A 15,407-nucleotide genomic window follows, 5' to 3' on the forward strand; every position below is an offset into this window, starting at 1 on the left:
TATTGTAATGGAATTAATATATTTGATATAAATATTAGTAGTTATGCTTTTGACTTCACATTAGATAAATTTCGGTTTGTTTTTGTCCAATTTACTTATATATGTCGTTTGAAGGTTGGACTTGGGGTTTTTTTTTACCTTCCCCCTCTAAGGGTAGTTTTAGTTTTAATTGGTATTTAACCCTCCGTAAATGTTTTTTCTTTTCATGGTTGACCGGTTACTGTTTCGACTGTTTGTGACCCGTTTGTTTTCATCTCCGCTTCTGATATGGGAAACTTGCGGAGTGATGAAGAGTTAGTTAACGGCTCCCTACCAGCTCCTATATTTTTCCTGACGGCTTGTGGTAAATTACTCGGATGTTCTGAAGACGTCCTCGACTTTGTGAAGCTATTGGCATCTTGGAGGTGTTCCTTTTACATCCCCCTACGAACAGTACTTTTTGTGGACGTCTCTGCGGTCTGTGTAAAGAAATCGTGTGACGCTCTCCCTTTACAAGGCGTATACTTCGGGGTTGTGATGCCCTTACTTGCTTGACGTACTTTTGGAGGCGAACCTCGCCCGTCATATGCCCTTGCCCTCAGTTAGCTGAACCTCTGGAGTCGTAAAGAGGCCTCCCAGGGTCGAAGAAGAGGGTAAGATCCCAGACCCTGTGTGTATTTATCATAAATATTCTCTCCTATAGACGACTTGAGTTGGGTGTCTCCTACTTAGTGGCACTACTGGAGTTAATCCTTTTCTTAACTGCAAGATAATTATGTTTTATAGTCCTAATGTACGCTTATTCGAATGTGTGGTTTGATTAGATTTAAGGCTATTTTTCTTACTTTGTCTCTTACTATCATAACGACCAGTGCATCTGTGTTTTATATCTCCCCCTAATAACTTTTTCTTTTACTTTAGTATGATAGTTAGCTAAGCGAATGTATTTTTAGATTTTTGTAATTGTGAGTTTTGTTTTTCTTTTTCTTCCCTAAAGTACAGCTTTCAAGGGATTTCTTTGTAATGATAAGACCTTTTTGTTGTAATAAATAATTAAGTATATGTTTAGTCTCTGTATCCTTCTCTTTGAGGAAATACTTTGGATTGTTGATGTTCTGGTTATGAGTCCTACTCATTATCTTAGTGTAAGGTGACTTTAGAAGTGGATTAAAGAACCATCTGAACTCATTACCATCTCTAAGAGTTCATAACAATATATATTTCTATGTATATATATATATACACATATATATTCATATAATATATATATGTATATATAAATATATATTTATATATTTATATATATATATATATATATATATTATTATATATATGTATATATAGTATGTATTTTATATTATTTACATTTATATATATATGATATATATATGTATCTATATATATATATATATATATATATACATGGTATGTATATATACATGTATATATATATAATATATATATATATATATATATATTATATTATATATGTATTGTATATATGTATGTATTTTATATATATTTACATATATATATATATATGTGAAATATATATATATATGTATATATATATATACTGTTATGTAATATATATATATATATATATATATATATATATATATATATCTATTATAATTTATATATAATATAATATATTTATATATATATATCTATATCCTATCCTATATCATATATATCTATATGTATATGTATATATATATATATATATATATATATATCTATAATATATCTATATATATATATATATATAATATCTATATATATATATATGTAATTTATATATATATTTATATATATTATATCTATATATTTATATATATATTATATATAGATATATATAATATATATATATATATATAATATATATATATATATTTATATATATATATATATAGATATATATAACTATATATATATATATATATATATATATATATAATATATATACACATATATATATATTGTAATATATATATATATATATATATATATATATATATACACATATATATATATAATATATATTATATATATATTATGTATATATATATATATAATATATGTGTATATATTATATATATATATATATATATTATATATATATATATATTATATATTACATATATATATATATGTAAAATATATATATATATATTATATATATATATATTATAGTAATATAATATATATATATATATAAATATATATATATATATAATTATTGGCCTTTAGCGATCGCAAGCGATCTCACCCCTGGGGCATCTTCGCCAATGGAGTGTCATCGAATTGGGGGTTTATTTTTGCCAGGGGTGGACCCTTCCCCATTCTCAGCTCCATCAGCTAGCCAAGCGAAATGGAATCTTCCCTACCTGACACACGTGGATCAAATATTTGCACATACTGTATTTGGCATTGAACTTACGGGTTTTTACGCCACGCCAGAGGTTGCCACAGTAGGAGTATATGCAAGTACTCAATTCATTATGCATTGCATAACCCATATTTTTGCATATATAAAAGGCATTGAACTTAGGGCGGTTTTTACGCCACGCCAGAGGTTTGCCACTGCAGTATATGCAAAGATGGGATTCGACATGCAGTGCATAACCATTCACATATGAAGTAGAAGGCATTAACTTACGGGTTTTTGCGCCGCGCCGGAGGTTGCTTTCACTCATAGGTGATATGGTATCGATACCATTCCAGAGGGATCATGTGACAGGAGGGTTGGGGTTCTTTGCCCCCCTCCGCCCGAACAGCTGTTTGGCTCTCCATCCTGAGAGCAGGTCCTTTCTTCCTCCGAACAGCTGTTGGCTCTCATCCTGAGAGCAGGTCCTCCTTCCTCCGAACAGCTGTTGGCTCTCATCCTGAGAGCTTGCCCTCCTTCCTCCGAACAACTGTTGGCTCTCATCTTGAGAGCTGGTCCTCCTTCCTCCGTCAGGGAGACGAGAGAATTGCCGAGGATGCCTGATGAAAAGGACGTTCACAAGATTTGTCTTCAGAGCTACAAAGAAACAGTGTAAGTGAGGGATTCTGACTGATCACCAGTTGATGATGCTGCGCCATGTTCCAGAGGCATTGCGATCTTCTTGGCCCAGTTGATGGTGTTGATTGCAGGATGGGTGTGTGGGAGGTGGGGGGACCTCCCATCGATGGTTGCTGCTGGGGGGAGCAGCAGTGACCAATTCCTTTTGTCCCTTTTGGGAGTCACAGCCATGGCCTGCTGCAAAAATTATGTGTTTTTCACTAGACTGCCTAGAGGGAAGCATGAATGAGCCACAGGCTGGCCTGATGACTGTTCAGTGTCAGACCCATAGCATTGTGGGAGGGACTCATGCTTGGGGAACATGAAGCTTCTCTTGTACAGGACATATTCAACCCCTCACTCGGGGCCCATTCTCTTTTCTTTCACCAGAATTTCAACACCATCTGTGCTGTCATTTGCATCTGGTTGAGCTTGTTTAGCTTTAATTGCCTCCTTCATTGCCCTCCGTCTCTCCTCCAATAGTTTCTTGCGCGCCTCGTTTTGTGCCTTTCCTTTCTCAGAGCAATTCTTCATAGCCTTTTTCATAACTCTTACTGGTTCCCTCTTCACAGGGCCTTTGGTGACATTGTTAGTGTTATATGTATTTGGGTCCTCTTTCCATCCATTAGCTTTAGAACACTGACTTCTTTGAAAAGGTGGTGTACATTATCCACCTGAATGGACACCATGTCCCAAATCCAGCCAGATCTTCAGCTATTATAGTGGGTTCGTCACCTTTGGGCCCATCAATGTTTGTTGACATAGGCCTCTGAACTGCTCTATCTTCTGCGAGATAAGGAGGCGCGAGCCCTTTCCTGTTGCTGCGAGGACCTTTCCTTGAACTCCTCGTTCATCTCTGGTTTAAAGGTATCCAGGTCAGATTCAGCCTTATATATGAGGCCTTGTAATTCAGAAACCTCTTTGTCAACTAACTGTAAGAAATGGTGCCCTTCCTTTTGTTTTTCTGCTTCCTTTGTTTTCTCATTATCTGGGCCACCTTCATTGTGCTTTGTCCGCTCGTCCTCTTTTTCTCCTGGTAAATTCTCCTGCAAATGGGTTATTTTCTCTTCTGCCACAAGAATTTCTACTCCATCTATGCTGCCATTTGCATCAGGCTGACCTTGTATAGCTTTCATTGCCCCCTTCATTGCCTTACGTCTCTCCTCCAGTAGTTTCTTGCGGGCCTCATCTCTCGACTTTTGTTGCTGAGAGGAACTCTTCATAGGCTTTTTCATAACTGTCATTGGTTTCTTCTTCTCGTGGCCTTTGGTGACATTATTAATTGTCCGTGTAATTAGGTCCTCTTTCCATCCATTAGTTTTAAGAACACTGATCTCTTTGAAAAGGTGGTGTACATTTTCCACCTGGATAGACACCATGTCCCAAAAGCCTTCTAAATCTGCAGCTAATATAGTGGGTTCTTCACCTTTCGGGCCATCAATGTTTTGTTGACACAGACCTCTAACTGTGTTTTCGACCTTTTGAGTAATGAGGAGGCGGGCTTTCCCTGTAGCTGCAAGGACCTTTCCTTGTACCTCCTCGCTCATCTGTGGTCTGAAAGTTTCCAGATCAGATTCTGCGCTGTTTATTACTTGTTCTAAGTGAGTGACTTCCTTATCCACTATTCTTATGAAATATTTGCCATCCTTTTCCTGTTCATCCTCTCCTGTCTTCATTTTCATAAGATCCTTGCTTTCGTTGAGAGGAAATTCAAGATCGCCTTCCAACTTAGATGTCTTCTGTTCCATTTCCTCTGCAGTTTTTACTTTGTCAGCCTCACATTCATTTAGGTGATCTTGGAGTGACTTTCGTTCGTCTTCAAAATTTTTCACTCTCTTGTGCAGTTCTTCAATGCACTGCCTGCCATTCATCAAAGCTGAATTCTTTTCAGTAACGAGGCTGTTCAAGTAACATATTTCCTCTTCCTGTTTAATAATTAAGTCTTCGGTCTTGTCATTAATTTTCTTTAAAACTCTATTTTCCTTCTTCAAAACTTGAATGGTATCTTCTGCTTCTTGCATTTTCCTTCCAGCCTCCTTAGTTAGCTCAAGGATCTCTTCAGCATGGGAATTTTTTTCATTAGACAAATCCTTTTCCAGATCTTGGATCCTCTGCAGGAGAGCATCCTCTTTTCTCGCCATCTGGGCCTTATCCTCTAGGAGGTCGCTGTTCTTCTCTTGAGCCTCGTACAGTTCCTTTTCCAAATGAAGATATTATCCTGTGAGACTTCTAGCCTCACATCGAATACTGAGTTCCGAGTTGAACTGCGTGTCTCACAGGGCAATTTTCCATCCTGATGTTTCAGGAATAATATGAATAACAATCCGCAAAGTCCTCCGAACAGTCCAGCATACAAGTTATCCCAAAGGATACCGCTGAACGACCAAGAAGGAAGGACTTCCTCCGATATAACCAACAAATCTTCAGGTCTCTCTGCAAGGACCTGGGCCATCTCAACGTTTCTTCAGTCCTTCAAACAGTCCAACAAACAGACCTTTCCCGAAGGAAACTGCCAAAAGAACCAACAAACGGGGACCCGGACCACTTGCAATATAAACAATAAATCCACAACTCCCTTAGCAGGGAGTTGGGCCATCAAAAAGATTAAAAGTCCTCCTACCAGTCCAGCAAAACAGTTTCCATGAAGGAAACCGCCAAAAGACAAGCAAAGGACCAACAATATAATGAATAATGAGTCCACAGGGAGTTGGGACATCACAAAGATTATAAGCCCTCCTACGAATCCAGCCAAACAGTTTCCATGAAGGAAACCGACAAGTGGCCAACAAAGAAGGACTAACAATATAATCCAAAGATCCCAAAGTCTCTCTGCAGTGAGGTGGGCCATCACGACGTTTGCTAACGCATTCAACAATATGGTTCAACATGTTTGCGGATTACTCGTTAGTGGAGGTTTCCTTATGGGTAGTTTTAGAAAAAGCCTTGAGCTGTGACTTCAGCTTCTGAAGACTTCTTTGGCTCCTGAAGATTTTTCTGGCTTCTGAAGACCTCTTCGGCTCCAGTGATCCAGATTGTCTCCTCCTTCGGCTCCTGAAGATTTTTCTGGCTTCTGAAGACCTCTTCGGCTCCAGTGATCCAGAGTGTCTCCTCCTTCGGCCCCTGAAGATTTCTCTGGCTTATGAAGACCTCTTCGGCTCCTGTGATCCAGAGTGCCTCCTTCGGTACTATGCGATAGACTCAAACACATGAAGACTTCTTCGGCTCCAGTGATTCAGAATGTCTCCTTCGTTGTTATGCGATAGACACACACATGCGCGCACACACACACACGTTCGTACTCGCCCTTGTACTGTGACTAAATAGTAACTCGAAGAAATTTTACGTTGAATTAAAAGATTACTTTAAAAATCACCTATAAGAAACTTTACGCTGAAATAAAGAATTTCTTTAAAAACTGGGTGAGAACGAAGGTGTGAAGTTCGTAGTTCTTCATTTAGGCAAAATTCAGGAATTTTAGCTAAAAAAAGAACTATTTCTGTCATATACATCGGCCTAAACTCTCATAAACTCTTTCGTTATGAAAGGTAGCCACTAATGCTTTGTTATACTTACACAGTTATGCCTTCACAGTCGGCCTGTGCAGGCAAAACTGAACGTTAATGGGTTCAGTTTTGCCTGCATAGGCCGACTGTGCAGGTATAACTGAACGTTAGTTGAATTAGGCTTATGGTAAATTAATTGGAAAATTACACACACACACACACACACACACACACACACACACCCCATATAATATATATATATATATATATAATATATATATATATTATATATATATATATATATATATATATTATGCATCTTGCATAGTCTAGTAAACAGTAGGTCTATGATCCGTTAAAGCAGAATAGAGAGACCAGCTAAAATCCTACGGTTCTGTAGCCAAGTAAGAGTACCTACAATGTTCATCTCTAGTGTACATAACATTTTAGTTTATACAATGAAAATTAAAATATTGGAAATATTATCATAAACTTTCACGTATTTCATGTAAGGAAAATAACACTGAAATTAAATTTAAACAATAGTACTAAACCATACACACACATAAACACCCATATATATGAGTGTGTTTGCGTTTGTGTGTGTGGTTTAGTGTTTAAATCGCATTGTCATTTCCCGTGCATAAACCTCCTGTTTGCTATACTATATACCGCTAGACTATGCAAGATGTTTTGTATGCAACATAGTTACTTTTTATCTTTGTAAATTTATGTTGCATAACTTGAATTGCATTTCATGTCTGGGATTATATTGTAGCGCGTAAGCGATGTGTCCAACAGCCTCTCGTTCAATGATTCTGGTCGTCTCATACAAGTGGGCTTTTAACACAAGGCTCTTACATGTAAAAATAGTTACTTGGGTTCTTCGGGCTAAGTCCTAGATCTTCACAGTTTTAAAGTGACTTAGAACTCAGAGATGTTTTTGATGTTTTCATAGAACTTCATCCAATATGTCTAGAGTTCCAACGTAGCGTTCAGGGATCTGTGTTTATCTTTTTTTTTTCTTTTATACCTCCAACATGATAGGCTAGTTTTTGGATGACGTAATCCCTCTTTATGTCTTTGCTATCCACCCACTCTATGAAGGATAAAGTGTGTAAGTGCCGTGAAAATAGACTTTGAATGCGTTAGCTATAGGCGCAGTCACTTGGGACTGAGGCAGATCTTCAACAAAATGTTACTTATTTGACAGTTTTGTAACATACTGTCCTTTCACGGTTCTCCGTAGTTCTGGGTAGGTAGCCATATATGGTGTTGTTTATATATCTCAAAGAATTCTTCTTTATAGAACTTGAAATATGTTAAATAAAGCTACTAGTAAACTAGGTTGTGTTCATGAGTCTTCCAATTTATTCAAATACCAAGGAAGTTAGAAGCTTTGTTCTACGATTATTATTTGAATATTGCTCATCTGTTGAGATGCAGCAGCATGGAATGATTTCATTTTATGTAGAAAACGGTAGAAATGATGGTGTTCTAAAAAAATGCAATTATTTATATCATCAAAAACATCTTAAGCTTTATTCTGGTACATAACTTCCACTACTGACTTTTGTTACTTATGTTTCTAGAAGCAGTAAGTCGTAATGAGGCTGAGATAATACAGCACTGCCCAGTTCCAGTAGTCTTAAACTCCAATTACCGTAAGGATGGAATAGTCTTTCTAACAGGAGAAACGAAGCTAATATTGATATGTTAATTTTTCTTGTTTATAAATTTGGCGTTAAAACTGATATGCTATTATTTTCTGGTTTATCAGTTCTCAAGCTTCTAGTTATTAGTTTATAGTTAAATTTACTTGCTTGTTGCTTAGCTTTTTAACTAATTTCTTTTTGTGAACTGATGTGAAAAGAACGCTTCATATGTCACTACATTAATCGAATTCAAATTATGTAATATACTTAACGAAATTTAATGTGAAATGCCTTACAAATGAAATAAATTTTCCCCAGCAGCGAGGTATTTATCTAAGTTCCCTAAAACAGGAAACATTTTATTTACATATTTCGAACGTAAAGGAAAATTTCTACTTTCGAAAAACGAAAGTAAGAAAATTGCCTCGAGCAGTGAAGGAATGCTCGGCAAGAAGTTCCAGCATAAGTAAAAATTCCTCACAGTTGATGGAGTTTACATTCTGTGCGATAAGTTGGGGGGTGGGGTTGGGGTGGGGTTGGGGGGTGGGGTTGGGGGGGGTTGGGGGGGGGGGGGTGGGGGGGGGGTGGGGGTTGGGGGGGTTGGGGGGTGGGTGGGGTTTTTTGTGGGGGGGTGGGGTTTGGGGGGTGGGGTTTGGGGGTGGGGTTGGGAGCGCACTTCGAGATGCAGCTTATTCGAATGCACGGTCGGTGGGAGTGGAATGGAGTTACCGGTAGTACATCAGAGTGTCCATGACTGTTTACAAGATCGAAAAGGTATTTTTTTTTTTTTGTTTTTTTTTTACATTTATCACTTCCCACAGAAGACTTGATGGGTAAATCTGAAAGCATAAAGTATCTTTAACACAACACAGGCGGTCATATACACTCGCATGTATTTGGTGCCTCAATACTAACTAAATAATCGTTTCACTAAAATACATTAAGAACTGCGTACTTTACTTACCTCATGAAAATAACCTCGCCTCCTGCGAAGCTTATTTCTGTGCATTGGCACAACTGTGGAAGCATTCGTTTTTGGCAGAGGTTAATCCTACCTCGCCTTTATCATTTGAAGAGAAACACACGTGTGTGAAAACGTTTCAAATTGAGCTTTTTGATATACTACGGAAGTGGCACATTGACATTCACGGATTTTCAATCTTTATATATATATATATATATATATATATATATATATATATATATATATATATACACATATATATATACACATATACATTTATAATAATAGTATATATATACACATACATATTGATTCAATATATATATACATATATATATATATATATATATAATATATATATATATATATATATATATTATATATATATATATATAGATTTTACCTACTACACACCGCGTAAAAGCTTCACTGACGTTCCTGGATTTGAAAGGATTCATGGGTTCGCGCCCTGGTCCAGGCAAGTCTATTGTCGAGAAAAAATTCCCCTTCCGTTAAGCATATATGAAAATATATTAATTCCGAGGTTAGAGCGAATTAGATATTAAAGGACATTGTAGCTCGATATATGTATATGAATCATGGAAATGTGATATGACTTATATATATATATATATATATATATATATATATATATATATATATATATAATATATATATATATATTTATATTCTTTAAGTATATATACGTATATATATATGTATATATATGTATATTTATATATATATATATATATATATATATATATATATATATATATTATATATATTTATATATATACATATATAGAATCTCAAAATCTCACAGCCAAAACTACATCGGGCACACTACAACGACCCTTCAGAGACGTTCTGCTGGCTCATAGAAATCAAGGGGCCATCCATCAACATTACATAGATGTTCACGACAGGAAGCCATCTCTACAAGAGCTCATAGCAGGCACCCAGGTCGTGCACAGAGAAGACAACTACGGTCGCCTCTTAATAACGGAAGCGGTGAGCATCGCTATTCAGAAGCCGACTGAACGTCCAACAAGAATCGACCATATACTCCCCTCCAGCAGGAGAAGGAATACGCATGCCAACAGGGACCAGACAGGGCGCCCCAACCCACCGAGACATCGCACTCCTTAGAAGACATGAGAGGACCCAGCGTCAGCGAGAGCCAAGTAACATCCTTGCTCAGGTCGCTGAGACCCTGCCCAACACGAATCTGCAGCCGTTAACCAACGTAGACAATTTGGACACACACACACACACACACACACACACACACGCTCACTCACTCGAATTGAAATTATACACATTTATGTATAAACAGAAATGATCTGACTTGTACCTTTATGCATGCTATAAAATATATATATATTTTTTATTCCTGTATTTAGATTTCTATATTCATTTTCATTCTTGTATGTAATTTTGTAATTTTTTTTATCTAAAACCAACATGTAACATATCAAATTTTAAGCATACATTTAAGGAAACACTGGCACATGGTATTGTATTTTGAATATTTATTTAGCCACTGTTTAAAACTTTCACTTTTACTGTCACAGTACATATGTCCTTATGTTCTTTGTATCCAAAACAACGCCCTAAAGCTGTTAATCCCTAGACTAACCAGTACCCATACCTCAAGGTCATACTTCCCACACGATGAAATATATATATATATATATATATATATATATATATATATATATATATATATATATATATATATATATATATATGGTTGGCAAAGGTGATATCGTATGAGATGACTGCAGAGTCAACCCCTTTATGTAGTGTGATAGGAATGCTAAAGAAAATAAAACTGAAACTGTTGAGATGAGCTGTACGTATGAAATATAACAGGGAAACAATGTGGAGATGATTAAAAGAGGTAACTAGGTAAACATTGGTGAAAGTATGGATTAGATAATTTTGAGATGCTTCCTTATATAAGTTGAAAGAACGGACGATGATCGGTTTGCAAAAAGAGGGTATAATTAAGAGAATTCGGGGGCGGAGGAGATTAGTATCTAGAAAGGGTTTGGCAAATGGCGTGGAATAGGCACTGGAAAGGGTCTTAATATAAAGGCAGGAAGAGATCGTATGCAAGATGGGGTGAATGGGGGTGATGAGCCTTCTTTTCGCTGCGGACGTTTTATTATTCATGGGGGTTCACCTACGATTCAACAGTCAGAGGATGAATGCATCAGTAACAGTTGTATTGCTCTTCTTTCTTGGAGCCATCCCATGTGAAAGTAAGCGGCTTCATGTACAGTAAACATATGGGATCACACACACACACACACACACAACTAAACACACACACACACACACACACACACACACACATATATATATATATATATATAATATATATATATATATATATATATGGTATAATATATATAATATATATATATATATATATATCAAAACGTCGAGATGAAAGAGCTCTAATTCAAAATCCTCTACTGGAGGGAGTCAATACAAAAGCAAAGATAAAGAGCAAGTTGATCTTAAAATTAGACGTGCAAATATAGAGTTGGTTTTGCAGGAGAACCCCATTCCGTAAATGTTTTTTTGACAATATGTCTTTTTTCCGATGGGAATACGATGGGTGCTTATCTGCTTTGAAAACTTTCTTGCTTAACCACTTGCTACAAACCTGCTGCTCAACTGTTATGGTGGAGATGAGTTGATGTCGATTTTAAGTAGAGAGAATTTGTTAAAGAAGAGGAGAAATCATCTTAAATCCTGCATGAATGCTAAATAGTCATTAAGGCATAGGTTCGAAACATGGCCGGGCTAGGAGTACTTATTATCACAGAAGTATCTAAAGCTGAAAGGTTTTCCCGCGGTAAAGTGGACATGATGTTACTAAGTTCATTTGTGGTCCAATATTCTAAAGCATATAAGTCGTGTGTAAAAATTTAATACACACACACACACACACACATATATATATATATATATATATATATATATATATATATGTATATATATATATATATATACTACATATTATTATATATTGCTACCGTTAAAATGCATATTTCCCCTCTTTTGAAATGTCATGTAGAATTATGCAAACATTTTTCAGATTCCTAGATAGCTTAGAATAGGATGTTTTGAATGTGTGTTCAGATTTCGCATTACATGTTGTAAAGAATATATATATATATATATATATATATATAACGTAAAAAGAGAGAGATTTTCTTTGTCTTTTCGAAGCTATGATTGTTTCCCCTTTTATGTCAACACTTTAAGATTAGAGGGTCTGCGAGATCCGTTTGCTTTCCAAAATCTGTCAACGCATTTGATAGAGTGCTAAAATCTTCATTTGTGCTTTGGAGAATCTGCCATTGTACGTGATAAGACTTCTCCTTCGTGTCGATCGAGTAGAGTACGTGTTTTTTTTTTTTTTAACAGACTGGACTTGTACGCGTATGTCTTTGCCGAGTCCCACGTGGAGATTGCACATTTCTTTATGAAGATTGCGTCAGATTTCGAACTTTCTGGAAGCATTTGTGCCAAGAACGTTTTTGTCATCTGCCCTGTACAGTTTTAGCAAGGAAGAAGATTTCATTACATCTTAGAACCTCGAGGCATTAACATCTCGCTCTCGCTCTCTCTCTCTCTCTCTTACTCTACATCATTGAGATTATATTAACGTAACGTAAATTGGTCACTCGTAACTTAGAATTTCATATTTGATATTGCTTAGAGTTTATTTAGTGTTATTTAGTTTCTTTTGTGGAATCTGAACAAACATTATTTCGTAACGGCGCCTGGTTTTTGTGAAGTGTAAATCAAGCCTGCAGCAAAGCAAAGAAAGAAATTGGTATACCAAGGTAAAGTGTGTTATATTTTTATTAGTTGCAACTAATAACGGTTAGGTAATAACTAATAACTAATGGCTAATAATTGTTAGGAACAGTGATTAACTAATGACTAATATTTAATGGTTATGATGGTTTGGTTAACTAATAACTAATAACAGGTGGTTATGAAGGTTTGGTAAAAACTGTTGGTTATAATGTTTTGAGTGAAAAGATTTACACTTTTACACATTGCTGATTTTTTTGTGTTTGTGTTTGTTCCATTGTTTGTGCACTATTTCATTTTCTACTGAAGTGTGTCTTTTTATTTTATATTTTCATTTGCATTCACAATTTAATTGACTTAATTATTTTCATTGCTTAATCATTGCACATTTAATTAAATTTAACATTTGTGAATTAATTTGCATTTACTTTGAATCCTTTTCAAGTTTTGTTATTGTTTAGCACTTGTGAATTAATTTCAAATTTTCAATTATTGCCTAACACTTTTGAATTTTGATTGAATTAATTTTCTTGAATTTTGTGATAAATTAATTTTGATTTAATTGTACTTAATTTGATTCAAGAATTAATTAAACTTTACTTTGTTTTCAAGTAATAACAGTAATTTTCCCTGATATTTGTGAATTTCACTTATAAATTGTTTGAATTTAATAATAAATTTTTGTATTTAAAATTTTTATAAGTGTTTTTATTTCTATACCAGTATATTTACTTTTGATTATATTGATGATAGGTAGAAACATAGAGTGGTAATTGATTTGCTTTCCTTCAATTTACTTGAAGTGACTTAGAACCAGGGAAGTACTTAGACTTCTGAAATCAGGGAAATACTTAGACTTTTAAATTCGTTGATGGAGTGATGCCCTTTGATTAATTTAATTACTTACAAGATTACCTCACACCTGTTTTTGATGAAACTTGGTCTGATTTTCTGCAATACTGGTAAGTGTTAAGGGATCACTGTTGCCTTTAGAGTATTTCAGTCGTTTAAATAGTGTTATGAGGGTTCAGGTGTCTGGCTTTTGGTGAGGTAATAATTTATGAATGATAACCAGATACTTGGCACTTCGTAACAATATATACGTACATAAACAACACACCACACACACACACCACACACACCACACACACATATATATATATAACACACAAAAAAAAAGATACATTTTTTAAGAGGTTAATAAAATTGTCTTAGAATATTCTAGCATGGATTCCACCTGTTACGGAATTTGATATCAGGTTTCGGTAATTTCACCAACTTTGGGCATTAGAAAGAAAACAAATGGGACTGCAGGCGTTAAAAGCACAAATGAAATCTGTGTCCTTACAACGTTAATGTGCTTGGCTTGAGGAGTTTTTCCTCAGCGAAATTAAGCTAAAAACGGAGGTAAATGTAAAAGGCAATCTCATAATTTTGATTACATACATTAAGCTGTTTTACACAGAAAATGGAAAATTAAACGAAGACTTTACGTTGAAAGGGAAAACGTCTATGGAAATCACAATGAGTTTTTCGCTACTCTTGTCAGCGTTAACTGTTATTGTTATTATTATTATTATTATTGTACTTAGGAAGCAGACCCTCTCTCATGCATACTTTATCAAAAGTAATGGCTACTTCAGCAGCGTTACACTTGTAGAGATTCTTCTCTATTTTACGAATAGCAGCTTTTTTCGTGTTACTTAAACAGGCTAGTAGAACGCCTATAGAGGTCATGATCAAATAGTGTCAAAATAGGTGTATATATTTGAATTTTACAGATAAACTATGATACCATAGTCATCAAAGTCATTAACGATTTTCTCTCTCTCTCTCTCTCTCTCTCTCTCTTTCTTTCTTAAAGCGAGCTTTCGTTTTCATTGGTGGCTTGAGCCAAGTCTCAAGCCACTTTCTCCGAGTCGATGGTTGCAATCTGTAGTTTTTGTTTAGACTTTGAGACGTGTTCTGCCATAATAGGAAAATTAGGTCTCGGCCTAATGTGATTGGTTTCAGTCTACTGGATGAATTTACCGTTGTCTTCCATGCCCTTATTTGTGGTTTCTCTGATAGGGGTCACATCTTCTGAGTTATGTTAAGAGAAAAGTAATGAACCCCTAATGAGGCAAATACTTACCCTCTAATTTGAACAGCGATAATGAGATAAAGTACAACAGTCTGCGGGAAGAAGGAACAAAGGAGGTTTGTAATATTGATATTTTCATGCTCTAACTGGAAACCGGGAATTCCTCAAACATTGCTGTGATTCTCACACAAATACATATCTTCAAAGATGTATTTGCCATCGCCTGACATTTCATAGAAACTAATGACTGCGCGTCTGCAACAGACAAGGGACAAATTAGCTGCAGTATAATTGGGTTTAATTATTTCATTATGGCAGAGACTGGCTAGTTTCT

At 35.4% G+C, this 15,407-nt stretch overlaps 1 protein-coding gene across 1 annotated transcript; it reads right to left on the reverse strand.

Annotated features, from left to right (window-relative positions):
* Window positions 1-3,804: 3,804 nt before the first annotated feature.
* On the reverse strand, window positions 3,805-5,166 carry LOC135208297 (cytadherence high molecular weight protein 2-like). Its single transcript, XM_064240400.1, has one exon. The coding sequence runs from the start codon at window positions 5,164-5,166 to the stop codon at window positions 3,805-3,807; it is 1,362 nt and encodes a 453-aa protein (XP_064096470.1).
* Between the last annotated feature and the right edge of the window lie 10,241 nt (window positions 5,167-15,407).

This window comes from Macrobrachium nipponense, chromosome 35 (assembly GCF_015104395.2).
Source record: "Macrobrachium nipponense isolate FS-2020 chromosome 35, ASM1510439v2, whole genome shotgun sequence".
Classification (NCBI taxonomy): Eukaryota; Metazoa; Arthropoda; class Malacostraca; order Decapoda; family Palaemonidae; genus Macrobrachium; species Macrobrachium nipponense.